The sequence below is a fragment of the Lates calcarifer genome, linkage group LG14 (genome assembly GCF_001640805.2).
Source record: "Lates calcarifer isolate ASB-BC8 linkage group LG14, TLL_Latcal_v3, whole genome shotgun sequence".
Taxonomy (NCBI): Eukaryota; Metazoa; Chordata; class Actinopteri; family Centropomidae; genus Lates; species Lates calcarifer.
The window spans coordinates 11,775,689-11,790,423 of record NC_066846.1 but is presented as its reverse complement, the minus strand read 5'-3'; the positions used below and the strand labels follow the sequence as shown (position 1 = coordinate 11,790,423).

At 42.2% G+C, this 14,735-nt stretch overlaps 1 protein-coding gene across 4 annotated transcripts in view; it reads left to right on the top strand.

The window, feature by feature from the left end:
* zgc:109889 (uncharacterized protein LOC553542 homolog) overlaps positions 1-14,735 on the top strand; it is a 35,063-nt gene that overhangs the window by 12,121 nt on the left and 8,207 nt on the right. For all 4 annotated transcript variants that reach the window (XM_018674083.2, XM_018674082.2, XM_018674086.2 and 1 more), the window contains exons 2-5: positions 4,391-4,535; positions 7,745-7,879; positions 12,599-12,752; positions 13,673-13,790. In XM_018674083.2, coding sequence (XP_018529599.1) covers positions 4,403-4,535; positions 7,745-7,879; positions 12,599-12,752; positions 13,673-13,790 — 540 coding nt within the window. In that variant the 5' untranslated portion in view covers positions 4,391-4,402. The remainder of the gene's footprint in view (positions 1-4,390; positions 4,536-7,744; positions 7,880-12,598; positions 12,753-13,672; positions 13,791-14,735) is intronic.

Sequence of the window (14,735 nt, the reverse complement as noted above, 5' to 3'; positions counted from 1 at the left end):
CTATAGCCTGATGCATGCTACATTCTTAAACTCTGCTCCTCCGTATCTTTCCAGACGTTAGCCTGCAGCAGCTAACAGTCTCTGACGGGGTAATTCATGCGGCTGAAACTTTTCTCTGCAGTGTCCTTAAACTATTTCATCCTGTCATGAATCTTTGATCTGAAGTGGCCTCTGAGAGTTTCACTTCCCAAACTCTTAGACAACATCCTATGTTGCTGTTCCAGCGCTGCACCCTGAACCATCCTGTGTTGTATCAGTGCAGGTGTCAGACTGCAATAAATCCTCCGGAGACCTACTTAGAATTTAAAGTTTCTGCTTTTAGTTTTCACAGGGTTGTCCTCCCCCCTCCCTCCCTCTCTCTCTCTCTCCATCTCTCCCTGTCCCCTTCGTCTCTCCATCTCTTTCATACTATTTTCGGAGTCGCGCCGAGTTCCAGTTTTGAGCAGCGGAGCGGATTCCTCAGCGCGTTGCCATGACAACGTTCCCATGGCTCCACGACACACTTTTTTTTTTCTTTTTCTTTTTTTTTTTTGGCTCTTTTCCTTCTTCCTTCTTGTCATCTTGTTAATTTCCTCCTTCCCTTGGTGTCCTCAAAAAGTCTTCAGATACTGTAATCCACAGGCTGAGATACCTGAGGGTCGTTTTCTCCTTTAGAGGTCTGAAATATTGTTGCTGCTCGACATTAGAGGTCTACAGATTTAACTGACGCTTACCTTTATTCTGAAAATGATTTTTAGAATCATATACTCGAGTAATTCTGAAACCAAGATGGAAACCAGGACCACGAACACCCACTGCGAACAACCCTCCCCCCAAAAAAACAGCATGAACCAAATCCTGGCTCAAAATCGAGATCTGAACTGAAACATGTATTTGGAGGATCGTTTACACTCTTAGAAGTATGTCATGTGGATAATTTACATCAGTGCAGTTTACCGCTCGCTGTTTTGCTCACTATTTTTGCCTTTTTTCTATTTTGACAATGTCCACAGCATGCTTCATGACTGGATCCTGGAAGGTGCCGTGGTCCAGTTTTGTTAACAGTGCTCTCGACTGAATGATTGAATTTAATAGACGTTATATGTTTTGTTTCCTTCCGTCTTTGTTTGAAGACGACGTTTATGCAGCACTCCACAGCACTTAAGCTGAGTTTTTATGAACTGGTGCCATCTGCGGTATCATCAAAGGTTTTATGTTGCTTATCCCATAAAATTCAGTTCAAGGAATCTCAAAGATAAAAAATCGTTTTGTTTAACAGCCAGCTCCTGAAGTGTATGAACGTGTCTCAGTCTGAGTTTAAGATAAAACCACATCAGATCCAAGAGTGAGAGTGTGAAGGGTACATGGCAGAAAGGTGATAAATTATTCCAAATCATGAGCACAAACTGTTCATCCCAGAGCACGTCTGAATTTTGACTTGGTTTTTTTAAATTTTTATACCTTTCAGGGTCTGTGCTGTTGACGTTACTGTCCCAGAAATCCTTTTCCTGGATAGAGTTTTGTGTGGTGTCTCAGAAATATCCATTCAGTCCATTTCACTGAATTTTCTGTGTATAACTCAGCCTCTCTGTCCCAACACAGCGAGACGATCAGGGTCTCCATCTGAAGGTTTTTTATATTTCAAGGATGACTGAGGAGTGACCTGGAGTTCCCTAAATGAAACATTTTTTGTTCCTTTGTCTCTCGTGTCTTTAGCTAGGCTGATGTCACTTTACCCTGCAGCTGACCTGAATGGGCTGAGTGCCTTTGGGTCAAAATGCAGTCAGGGAGGATCCGCGTCATTTCATGCATGTAAACCAACATCACACACCCAGACCTGAGTGGCCTCAACATCTCGTACTAGCACCAGCATCCCTAACCATGCACACACTCTCAGATCAGCGCAGAGATGGGGGATACCCGCTTGGTGTTGGATGCTGGGGAGTCGGAGGAAGAGATATTCGCCTTTACTGATTTATTAATGAAAGCTGTAGAAGAATGTGTGCAGGAAAGATGGGGAGGGGTCGGACAGATGAGACAAATAAGAGATGAAGAGCAGCTATTGAGGCGGCGATGGAGGATGAGGAGGAGTGTGGATGTATTATTAAAGAGCTGTGGTGTTAGATTATTTACAACAGCTGGAGGAGGGGGTCTATTTGACTCACACACACACACACACACTCTAAAGGAAGCTCGATCACACTCTTAAGACAAGCCGGCACAATCTGAGGTGGTTTGTGTAATTGAATGTCAGAAGCTATTAGAGGGAGGAAGAGCAGGAGAGCGCGAGAGAGAGAGACGTAAAGAGGACAAACTAGTCACTTTTTATTGAAGCTGGCATGTGTGGTTCAGTCTGGACAAACAAATTAACACACACACACACACACACACACTGGCATTTTGTGTCTGATAAGTGTGTGAATCGCCATGGTACGCAGGTATAAACGTGTCTTTTATTAATAAGATTCAGCGTTCACACACAAACACATTTTTTCTGGCAGTGAATTCTTGTGTTTTTGTTTACCTCCATTGTCTCGCCTTCGTTCCTGTCGTCCCGGAAACATTAATTGTGCCAATGATTATATCAGAAGCGTGGGAGAGAGTGTGAGAGTGGTACATTTCCAGAGCACTGACCTGGGAACACACACACACACACATACACACCTCCCACACGCACATATGCACACTCTTTCACGTGCACACAAGTGAGAGCGCACATACTTAAAATCACGGCCCAAAAATAACAAGCGTGTCCCACATAGAGAGTTCACTCCAAACTGAGATGAGCTGAGCAGTTTCCTCTCGGCTCCTGTCGATAGCTCTCGCTCACTTTAATCCAACTTCTCTTCCTCACTTTCTCTCTCTCTTTGTGTCTGTCGTGATAAGTTTCTTCAAAGTGTGGCGCAAAATTAACGTCTACAGTTACAGTTAATGCTAAATCTACTTTTATTCTCTCCTCTTCTTCATTCTGCTGCATTTTAAAGGCGCCGCTATTGCTACGTAGCCAAAGTTAGCATTAACCAAGAGCTTCAACCATTGTTGTGTTCTCAAGATGAGTTTTTTCTTGCAGTTCTTCATCCTCTGGACTGAGGACAAACTGAATGTTACAGTGACTCACTATCGGAAAGTGGTATGAGCTAGCTGGTTAGCATGCTAACTTCAGTAGCATTAACATTAGCATTGCTTTCCAGCAGCTCTTGGCGAGTAGAAGAAGTTTGTTTCTGAACTCTCAACATTTCTTCCAGACTCGTAAGTCAACAGCTGTTAATGCTAACGTTAGCTATGTAGCGATAGCAGAAACTTACATATAGCACCTTTAAACTATACGCTACACACTCGCAGCTAAAACGTTGCAGTTAAACTAAAAAGTTGCACATCATTCTGACATTCCTGTGTATGTTTTTGTAAGGTCATTTTATGCTTTTAGCAGCTGCTTTTATCCAAAGCAACTTGTCTCATGTAATGTTTGAATGTATGAAACAATCTGTCAGCTTGTTGCTGAGTGGGTGGCATACAGTAAAGTATAAGAGCTTGCATTTGTTTGAAATGGCAGTATGGAGCGACACAGAAATAAGGTACAGGCCATAAAATCAAACAATGAGTGACCCACATTTTATTAGTTTAATCTTTTTCTTTAGTGTTACAGTGAAAAAATGAAAAGCAGGTTTAAACTCGGACATGCTTCAGTTACAGATTATTACATTAGAGAGTCATTTTTGTTTTCTGATAACTTCTTCTGGCATTGATATGGCATCCTGGATCTATATGTGGCTCTTCCCCTGAGGCACGGCCGCTCTCATACACCGTCAGTGTATGAAAGAGAGTTTATTCCTAGAACACACTCTCTTCTTTGTCACTAGCGTATAACTCTTTCACCCTCTTATTCTTTAATCTTTTTCCTTCTCATCTTCTTGTCTTCCACCTCTTTCTTTTTCCCTCTCTCCGTCCCTTGTGGTCTCTCTGGCTACAGTTGCGGCTCAGTTAGCACCATTTAGAAACCTCTTTCCGGCTCATTTGCCTCTTGGCTCATCCCGGCCGCATTGACATTAAGCAGCGTGATGAGCGACTGCGCCCCACGGCGGACATGACACCGTCATCTCCATCAGGACTCACAGCTGAACACCCAACCCCATTTTTCTCCCAGCTTTCTTTCTTATCTGTCAGCGCGGAGCTGCAGTGTCGCTGACGTACTTACTTTCCGCAGGGGAATTTAAATAATGAGCCGCAGCGTGTTAACACAAGTGTCACAAGATGAAGAGAATTCAGTCGGGTAGCCGCAGACACAGTTTTGGAGATGTCAGAGCATATTTAGGATCTGGTGTCATAAAACGTTACAGGTAGCAGCGATGGATGGCTGCTTCTCACCATAAACCACTCACCTGTCTTCCCTCTCTCTCCGTCGTCTCCTCAGGCGTAGACCAGCATGCCGTTGGTGAAGAGGAACATCGAGCCCAGGCACCTGTGCCGCGGGGCGCTGCCGGACGGGGTGACCAGTGAGCTGGAGTGCGTCACCAACAGCACCCTGGCAGCCATCATCAAACAACTGGGCAGTCTGAGTGAGTATACAGTACAAACACTTACAACTGCTTTAAATCACATCTAGTGATCTAGTCATGTTGTTGTTGTTCATGCTACTGCTTCCTGTTGCGAATGATTCTCGGCCTTTGTTGAACTTTGACCTGCAAATTGTTGCTATTGAGGGAAAACTTGGAGGGAAAAATGAATGACAGAGGCTAACAACGCTGTGTTGCAAAATCAATTTTCATTTAACCTCCTCTGTCGGAGTATTAAGTGCTCCCCAAAAGAGCAGTGGTTTGCCAACAGTTATACGACAGGAGTCGATAGTACAACTTATTGTTGCAAGTTTGCTAACTGACTGTTAACAAGCTTTGTTTTCCCTCCTCAGTAACTTTTTTATTGAATTAAAATGGTGTACAATGGTGAACAAAATGCCACAGAGCAACAGAACAGCAGAGAGAAAATAGAAAGAAGTCTTTGTGACTGACAGGCTAAAGTATGGGCTGCTAGCGAGTTAGCAGTTAGCGCACAAGCTACGGCGGTTGATGTCACATAGTTTTTAGAGCTGTTAACTATTTTTAAGATTAAATTTTCTGTCTTACTTCCCCACAAGTGTGATAGTATTAGCATCCAAACGACAGGGATAGTGAGGCTAACAGGTGGATGCTGTCTTACTTTAGCATACTAGCATGCTAATATTTGCTTCCAGCCAACAAACATTGCTGTTGCTCGAGCCGAGCTGCGAGCATTGGCTAAAAATACACGTTTACACCAAACTTTACAGCTGGAGAACATTATCGTTAGAATTTATTCGATTACAAGAAACTCAAAAAGGAAACCCAGTAGACTCGACAAAGTTGCATGGCTGACAACCTCTGAATTTGCAGCTAGCAGTGAGGTCTCAGTCTGTCATCCTCAGCATTTTAAGTGCAATCACACCCAAACCTAATGAATTCAGAGCTGTGTTCTTGTAAACAGATCACTCGAGATGTGTTCAAGTGTTTGGTGTGAATGAGGCCATGTCTGCACATGCTGATTAGATGGATTTCAGCAGTTGCTGGCTGCGACGAAGAGGACGAAGTAGTCAGCATTGAATGTAGTTGTTGGGGTGTTTGATGGAGCCTGTGGGGGAAAAAATGAATCCAAGGTGAGATTTTATGGACGCAATAACACAACATAAACACAATGCCAAATGCTCGCTGTGACTCAGCTGTAAAAATTGACCCACAGTAAAAACATAATCTGATGAGTCAGTACTCAGCAGTTAGCAGGGTCCAGATGCATCACCCTACCCTTCCCCATGTAGCTGATTCATATCTGAGAACGCAGATACTCACATCTGATGTTGTTGTGTTTTTTGGGGGGAGTTTGCAATCAGCCTCTGCCCGGCAAGAGACCATTCAGTGGGAATGTAGAGGAGGGAAAAAAAAGGCTGTTTAAATTTGATTAACAGTCAGAGGCTAAATTAAATTCAGCGACAGCTCACTGCGAATGACTGAGTGCTCTGCCTCTGCTCCATCTGTCATGTTGTGGGTTTAGAGAAGAGACGGAAACAGGAGGAAAAGAGATGGAGAGACATTGAGGGTAATGCGGACGGTGTTTGTGTGCGATTTATTTGGTTCGGAGGAGGCAGTGTTATTGAAGAAGGCTGCTTTTCTGCATCTCTGTAAATACATTTGAATAGTTGTACCTCCAAGTCTGTCCTGCTCACACACACACACACACACACACTCTCCCACAGTTAGAAAGGTCTTTTTAAGCATTCAGTCCGACAGGTGCACGGCAGGACGCAGCCTCTCCTGCTGAGACAGACGGGAGTGGGGAGGAAGAGGAGGAGCTGCATCGACTGACCCCATCTCTATGAATTTCTCCCTCCATACATCTTCTCTGGTTTTCAGGGCTATTTTTGGACACTTTCTCACCTTTTTATTTGGGCTGTATCACACTGAGAACAGGGTGGAAGTCATAATAATTTGTGCAGCCGACATAAAACCCTTATACCTGCTGCTGAAGCTGCCCAGGAGAGCAACGTCCAGTGTTATTTCCAGATAAAAAGACATTATTTTGGACAAAATACTGCTGTTGGAACACATGTATCATCCTGCTAATAGAGGCCTGGTCAGTGCGTAAATAATATTACTGCGCAGTGGCTTGAAGCGCACACCATGCACAGTCTGGTCTGTTACTGAAGCAGGTGGGGTTTTAGTTTTTAGCAACAAAGGTGCAGGATTTACAACCTGCACCAATAATTAACTTCTCAATCAATAAAGAACAGAATTAATCAAAAAGATACAGTTTAGTTTAGCCAATCGTTTCGACAAGCCAACCTCCATTTTGTTTGTGTCTCATGTTCTACTTGGCGCGTACAGGGATGCAGATGTTCGTGCACGACAACATGGTGACACACTCTTCATCTGTTTCATCGTTTTCTACTGACTGACAGTTTGTGTCACCAGGAAACTGAGCAACCTGCCAGGACCGACTTAAAGCAAACACAGATTTAAAAATCACATTAAGAGTTGACATGATTGGTTGATTAATCAGTTAAAGGATTAATGAGGTATTATTGAACCTGAGCTTCAGTTTCCCATGTTTTTTGGGTGCCACTTATTTTTTTCTTTGATGTTTTGTTTGTTTTTTGAGCAAAGATGTCCAGAGGAAGCTGGTTTCAGCCTCTTAAATATGAGACTTTCCTGCTTTTCACTGTTTAACATCCCTGTGAATTGATTAAAATTGATTATCTTTGTGTTTTGGGCTGTTGATCAGATAAAACAAGGGATTTAAATCTGTCATCTTGGCCTCTAATAATCAGCAGATTAATTGATAATGAAAATAATTGCTGGTTGCAGCCTAAATTAACTTGTCAGGTGGCTTTTGAGGAAGAAAATGCACTCAAAATATTAGTTACACACAAGATATTTAGGTTAGAAACAGCTGATTTCATCATAACTCAATGCCCTCTTACTAAGAATCTCCACACAAGAGTTCTGTTATCATGAATGGTTAACATCTGAAAAATTAAAATTAGATGCCACAACAATTCAAATTGTGGCCTGTTGATTCTTCCTCTCAGTGAATATTAAACACTGAGATGTGAAGCAGAGCTCAGCTGTGAATCTGCCCCGTTAACTTTCCCCTGGATGAAAGAAAAAATGACATCCCGGTAGTTACAATATCAAACCTAACTGTGTGTGTGTGTGTGTGTGTGTGTGTGTGTGTGTGTGTGTGTGTGTGTGTGTGTGTCCAGGTCGCCACGCAGAGGACATTTTCGGAGAGCTGTTTAACGAAGCCAACAGCTTTTACCTGAGGATGAGCAGCCTGCAGGAGAGGGTGGACCAGCTGGCTGTGAAAGTCACCCAGCTCGACTCCACCGTGGAGGAAGGTAGGAGCCGTGTGTGTGTGTGTGTGTGTGTGTGTGTGTGTGTGTGTTATCCTTCTCCCAGTAGATTTATGTTGAGTCCTATTTAAGCTCTCAGGTGTGTGTGTGTGTGTGTCTGTTTAAATGTGCTGTGGTCAGAGAGCAGGGACTGTTTCCATGTGTGTGATTAAGAGCAAAGACATTTTAAATGTCTGTTCCTTTGTCTCTCTGTGTGTGTGTGTGTGTGTGTGTGTGTTTATTCTGTCTGTCTGTTCACTAAACACACTCAGATGGTGCAAACACACACACACACACACACACACACTGACGCTGACAAAAGTGGAATAAACAAAGTGAAACGGGTTGTTTCACACACACACGCAGGGAAAATGGATCAATAAATGATCTGCATCTGTATTAAAAAGCTGCAGGCGAGTTTGAGGAGACAGCACTGAGACTCACACACACTCACACGTTTGTTTTTCTTTAGTTGTGATGCTCGGTTACATAAAGCACTCACTAACTTTAACCCTTAAAGCCTCACACCTCTTCCTAACATTCAGAGGCTCTGCGATAAAATGATAACGATTATTATTGCGATAAATAAATTGTGTTGTAGTTTTCCTCGGCAGAAATACAGCAAATGGTTGATGAATGTTTGATATAATTGATTTCCATGTTTAGATCTCGTTAGCGTGAGGAATGCATGCATTTAGCATTTGTTGAGAGTGAGTTTAAAAACACATTTCATCTGGTTTCTCCACGTTTCACTCAGGATGAATGATTTGTCATTTATCGTGATAATTATCGGGATCGACTGACGTGAACATTTTTATTGTGATATCATTTTTTAACTGTGTGACACAGTGAAGGGATTTCCCTCCTCCTCTCTCTTCCTCTTCCCTTTTGTCTTTTTTTCCACCACGTGGCACCGACTCTACTCGACTCTGTTCACTTCTACTCGATTCCACTGGCTTCTGGTTCCATGTGTTTCTTTTGTAATCCCCCCGTCCTCCCTCTCTCCATCGCTCATTTCGCCTCTTTTATTCCCTCTCTTCCTTCCTTCCTTCTCTCTCCCTCAATCTTACCCATCCTCTCCCTCTTTTCACACCTTCTCCATCCTTTTCTCCACCTCTCTCACACTCTCTTTCATTTCCACTTCTCTTTATATCACTTTCATTTTTTCCATACCTCTCTCTTACTCTTTCTCTCAAAGCCTCTTCTTCTTTTTCTCCTCCTTTCCTCCACCCTGTTTGATTTTTCTCGTCCTCCTTTCTCTCTCCCTCCTTCTATCTTTCCATGTTTTAAATCCCTCTCTCCCTCTCTCCCTCTCTTCCTCCTCCCTCTCTTCTTGCTGATACTGCCTAGTCATTCTGCAGCACACTGGGCTCAGACAGAGAGCGTCGGATAGAGCTGCACAGACGAGGATGAAAAGCAAAAGCTCAGCAGTCCTCCGTCTCATCCTCCTCTTCCTCTCCCACTCCTCCCCCCTTTCTTGTCCTCCTCCTCTTCCTACGCATGAACCATTCCTCTGTCCTTCATTTCCTGCTGCACATTCGCTCACTCATCTGTTACTCTGTTTCTCACCTCACATCTTCTCACTTCTTCTTGTCTTCCGCCGCCTTTCTCATCCCTCGCTCCTGCCATCTCCGTCTTCCTTCCATCTGTTTTCTTCAGACCGGCAGGACGAGCGATGTACAGAAAAGAAAGAAAAAAGAAGGAACAGTTGCAAGAGAAGGGAGGAAGAAAGAAAGAATGAAAGAAGGAAGGAACAGTTATAGGAAGAGGGAAGAAAAGAAACAAAGATAAAGAAGGAACAGCTAAAGTAAATCCGAAAGTTAAGGGAAAGGAAGGAAGAAAGGGACAACGAAAGGAAGCAAAGAAGAAACAAGACAGAGTCAAAGAGAGTAGAAAGGAAGGAATGAAGGGAGGGAGGAAGCAAGGAACAGTTACAGGAAATGTGAGGGGGGAATGAAGGGAGGAACAGCGAAGGGAGGAAACGAGAGGAAGGAGCAATCAAAGGAGAAGGGTGGAGAGAGAGAAAACAAAGATGACAGACAATTAACTCAGTCAACTTTCAAATAAAGTAAGAAACACACATTTATTATAACACTGATTATCATCGCAGGTTTCCATAAATTCTCACACGTTAAAGTAAAGAAAATATGGTTTAATGTTTCTTTTATCATCTGTTTTAAACCAAACAGCTGCTTTAATCTCTGCTGCTCAGAAAACACAAGTTTAACTGTGAATGTGGAGAAAGTACAGACTGTACTCTGTGCTCGCTTTGCACGCTGAGGGATTCTCGAGAATCGCATTTTCACGCTCAGCTCCTGGGAAAAGAGCGACGCAGAGCGACATCCTGCTCTTCGTGTCAAACACCCAGACTTCCTGAATCTGCATTAAGGAGCTCTTTAAACGTCTTTATTTATTCAACGCACTCGCTTTTACTGGGACGCACTCATGTTATTCTGCAAAGTCCAGGCCACTGTAAACCATGATAAGTCCCTTAATTAGACTGTTTATTACATTAATCTGGTTGTTAGCTGTAGTCAGTGTGTGTGTGTGTGTGTGTAAATGTGTAGAGAAGGATGAACGCTAAAATCAGAGAGTAAGACAGATTAGAGACGGAGGACAAGGAGCTAGTGGAGATGGAGAGAAGTGTACAATGAGAGAGAGAAGTGTGTGCTTAAAAAAGTGTGTGTGTGTGTGTGTGTGAGAGAGAGAGAGAGAGAGAGAGAGAGAGAGAGAGAGAGAGAGAGAGAGCGAGAGAGAGAGAGAGAGAGAGAGAGAGAGGTCTCTTTGAAGATGTGTCTGAATGAAAGTTGCATTAGCTGCTGGTTTTGTGGATTATTCATTTGGCCGCAGGGACAGAAGCTTAGGAAGGAATGATCAAACACCGAGCAGACAGGAGTGTGTTCTGACTGCACAATCTGCACACACACCACACACACACACACACACACACACACACACAGATCAAACAACCAATCGCTCTTAAGTTTTTGAGGAAGTCTTTTGCAGTCAGAGGTTAAATCTAACACACACACTTTATTTTTATTTTTTTTTTGACATTGTTAAAGCCGCCAATAACTCGCACACAACACACACACACACACACACACACACACACACACACACACACACACACACACAGCATGTTCAGTGTACATCATCCCAGTATATAATCACAGGTTAAAGTACGTCAGTGTGACATCTGTTCCGACCTGTGATTTACTTAAACTGTACTGTATGTGTGTGTGTGTGTGTGTGTGTGTGTGTGTGTGTGTGTGTGTGTGTGTGTGGCCATCTGGTAGATCCTGGATAGCATTGCAGTGGTGTTAAATCTCCTCTGGGGTTAAGGGATTGACACACATGCATGTAGTGTTTTCCCCGTCTCTCACTCTCTCTTTCTGTCTCTGACACACACACACACTGACTCCAGTGTGTATAAATCATGTTATCACGCAGTTCGACACACTGCGTTACACACACACACTCACAGACACACAACCTCTACATTCCCATACAGTAAGCTCACTCACACACCTCCCATATAGCTGCTTTGTGTGTGAGTGTGTGTGTGTGTGTGTGTGTGTAAGATGCTTGTTAAGATGACGCAACAAGCTCTAAGACTAATCTGTCCCTGCTGTCCTATTATCACCTACTGTGTGTGTGTGTGTTGAGTGTGTGAGCTGCCTCTCATGTATTCTATATACATGAGTAGATGCTGTTATTATGGGATTTATGAGCATGTGCGTGGGTGATGTGTTTATTTTCTGTGCACACAATAAAAAACTGAAACTATTGTTAAAATACTTCTGATCTGCACGCTGAAAAAAATGTCAAACATCCATTGAAATGTGTCCCAGGATTTCCTCTGTTGTGTCTTAAATGTAAAACTTTGCCTTGTTGTTTTTCATCTCCCGTACTTCTGCCTGTGTAAGCAGTTTCCTACACTCCCAGAATGCCTTTCAACAAAATCCATAAACCCAATAAATCAGAGGGTCAAAGCCACACAAACAACAGTGACATTCAGAGTGTGTGGGCGCTTTAAACTGCCATAAGCAGTTGTTGAGCAGAGTTAGCTGACATAATTAATGATTTATTTTGCTTTTATTGCATTGGAGACATGAGCAAATTAAGAAAAGAATAAAAAGAAAAAGATTTTATATGTTTTTTCTTCCTGCAGTGACACAAGTGCTGTTTCTATCTCTGTAAATAAAAAGAAAATCCAATGAAAATGCATCTTCTTGTGTTTGCGCTCTGAAAAATCAAATTACCCTCTCATTTTACAGCCATAATATCCATTCTCTGTAATGTCATTATAGAAATATACAAATTGTAGTGGCCAGAAATTGCCTACAAATTGTCCAGAAATGTCATTTTTTTTATTTAATTTTCTGTCTTTGGCCATTTCATTATGACTGAAGCTGAATTTGCTGGCACAGATTTGTGTGTTACGTCTGCTAACAGCACTTATGAAAGACGTTCTCCTGTTTTATTCTGGAAAATTCGTGAGTATAACCTGGGACCAGAGGGCAGAGGACGACGTCGCACATTCAGGATTTAGCTGCTAAGCCGACGCCTAAAGAGTTAAAACAGCTGTTTTCAGGGATTATGTTGTCAAATACCATTAAGGACACACACAGAATGATTCTGCCCATTTTTCTGTCAAGAACTTTACTGTATTTACTGTTGACTAAACACTAAATCTTGTCTTTTCTCCTCCTCTGTTTCCAGTCTCCCTGCAGGACATCAACATGAGGAAGGCCTTTAAGAGCAGCACCATCCAGGACCAGCAGGTGGTGTCCAGGACCTCTGTCCCCAACCCTGTGGTGGAGATGTACCATCGCTGCGACAAACCTCCACCGCTCAACATTCTCAGCCCGTATAGGTCGGTAATTTAACTTGTTTACGAGCAAAATGCTAACAGGATCAAACTCGGCGCTTAAAGGTGCTATATGTACGATTTAGCTACCACTACATAACCAACATTAGCATTAACAGCTGTTTAATTACCGAGAGCTTCAGGTATTGGTACTTTTTCAAGACAAGAGGTTAGAATACGTCCTCTGGGTAGTGGCTAGCTGGTTAGCATGCTAACTTCAGTAGATGAAAAGTGATAGAAATGGAAGCAAAACAAGAGTTAACTCTGGCTAAATGAATAAAGTTTGATGCTGAACTTGTAATTTTTACGTTAACATTGGCGATGTAGCGTTAGCAGAAACTTGTGTATAGTTTACCTTTAAGTTTCCATTGTGAGCCATCGGTTTTGCTAGGAAATCCAGTGATTTGCTCTATGAAAGATGGTGCAGAGCTAAAGCATTCAGGGTTTCTTGTAATGAAATAAATACTTTGCTTAATCCATTTCACTAAAACAGACCAGAGACCGTTAAACCTTAAACTGTGTAGTAAAGCAGTTTATGAAGTATTTAGCCAAGAATATGAAAAGAAAACCTCAGATACATGTCGCAGCTAGAAGCTAAATACAGAAGGTAGATATTATCACTTCCACTTTATTTTATGTCTTTTCTCACTGGGCCTCTTGCTGTTTCTTTATAAATAATGTCTCTTATTGTATTCTTAATTATTCTCTGTTGTCTGGAGCCCAGCAAACCTCACAGTTTCAGCACAATCCCTGTGGTGATTAAATTAGTATAATTTTTGCATTAAGTCTGCTGTTCAACACAGATTAGCCAGTCAAGTATCAGGGTTCATTAGCTATCGAATGAATTAATATGGACATTTAGCTGCATCTGCTTTTAACCTCCACCCGTCCATCTGTTCCCACCTTCTCCCTCTCTTTCCTCTCAGGGATGACAAGAAGGATGCGCTGAAGTTCTACACTGACCCCTCCTACTTCTTCAACCTGTGGAAAGAGAAGATGCTGCAGGCCACCGAGGACAAACGCAAGGAGAAGAGGCGGCAGAAGGTGTGTGTGTGTGTGTTTGCATAGAAGCATATATGTACAGTACATATGTGAGTGTATGTGTGTCATCGTGCACTTGCTGTGGGTTGGGCGTGTGTGTGTACGAGACAGTTTAAAGACATTCATCTTCTGCTTTAATTTGCTAATCTGTTTTTTTTTTCTTTTCCTGCCTAGTTGTGCCTGTTTTCTGCTGTTATTTCATTTATTACTGTACTCACCATTTAGCTTTGCTTTGTTGTGTAATTGGTTATTGATACAGCAGCAGTTGGGCAGGCTCATTAACCAGAGACAAAACTACTTTTAGCAGTTTATATGTTAAGCATTAGTCACATAAAGGAAATGAGCCATAAACACTTATCTAAACATATTTATACAAAGATGTAGCTCTTATATAATATTACAGCTTTTTCTTGCGAAGACATTTAGTTTCAAGCGTTTGGAGTCACATGCTGTTAGGCTGAAGTCACTGGTTAATACTTTGAATCTGACCAAACACGATGATGAATTTAAGAAACTGTAATGTGAGTCATTTGAGCCTATATTATACTGGATGCACCTACATCCACAGTAATTGATGTTTTTAGATTATTAATATCCCTCCAAATTAAACCAAAGAAACTAAACCGAGGGCATCCTGATGGCTGTCATTTAAAATACATCAAGAAAGAATTTTATTATCATCCAAAACCCAAAAACAAGAGGAACACCAGCGATTACAACAACAGATTAGACCAGAGTTATGAGCAGCAGGAGGATGTTATCTGTGATATTGTGAAAAGCAAAAGTAAGTTTACTGTCTTTTAACAGTCAGTGGGTGTTCAGTGAGATCAAACTAATTGGCGTAGTGAATTAAACATGTCAGAGCTTTATTCCCCTTTGATTCAGAGTCACTTAAAAATGCTGCACTTCTCTCCATCAGCTCTTTTTCAAACCCTCTGAACAGCTGCT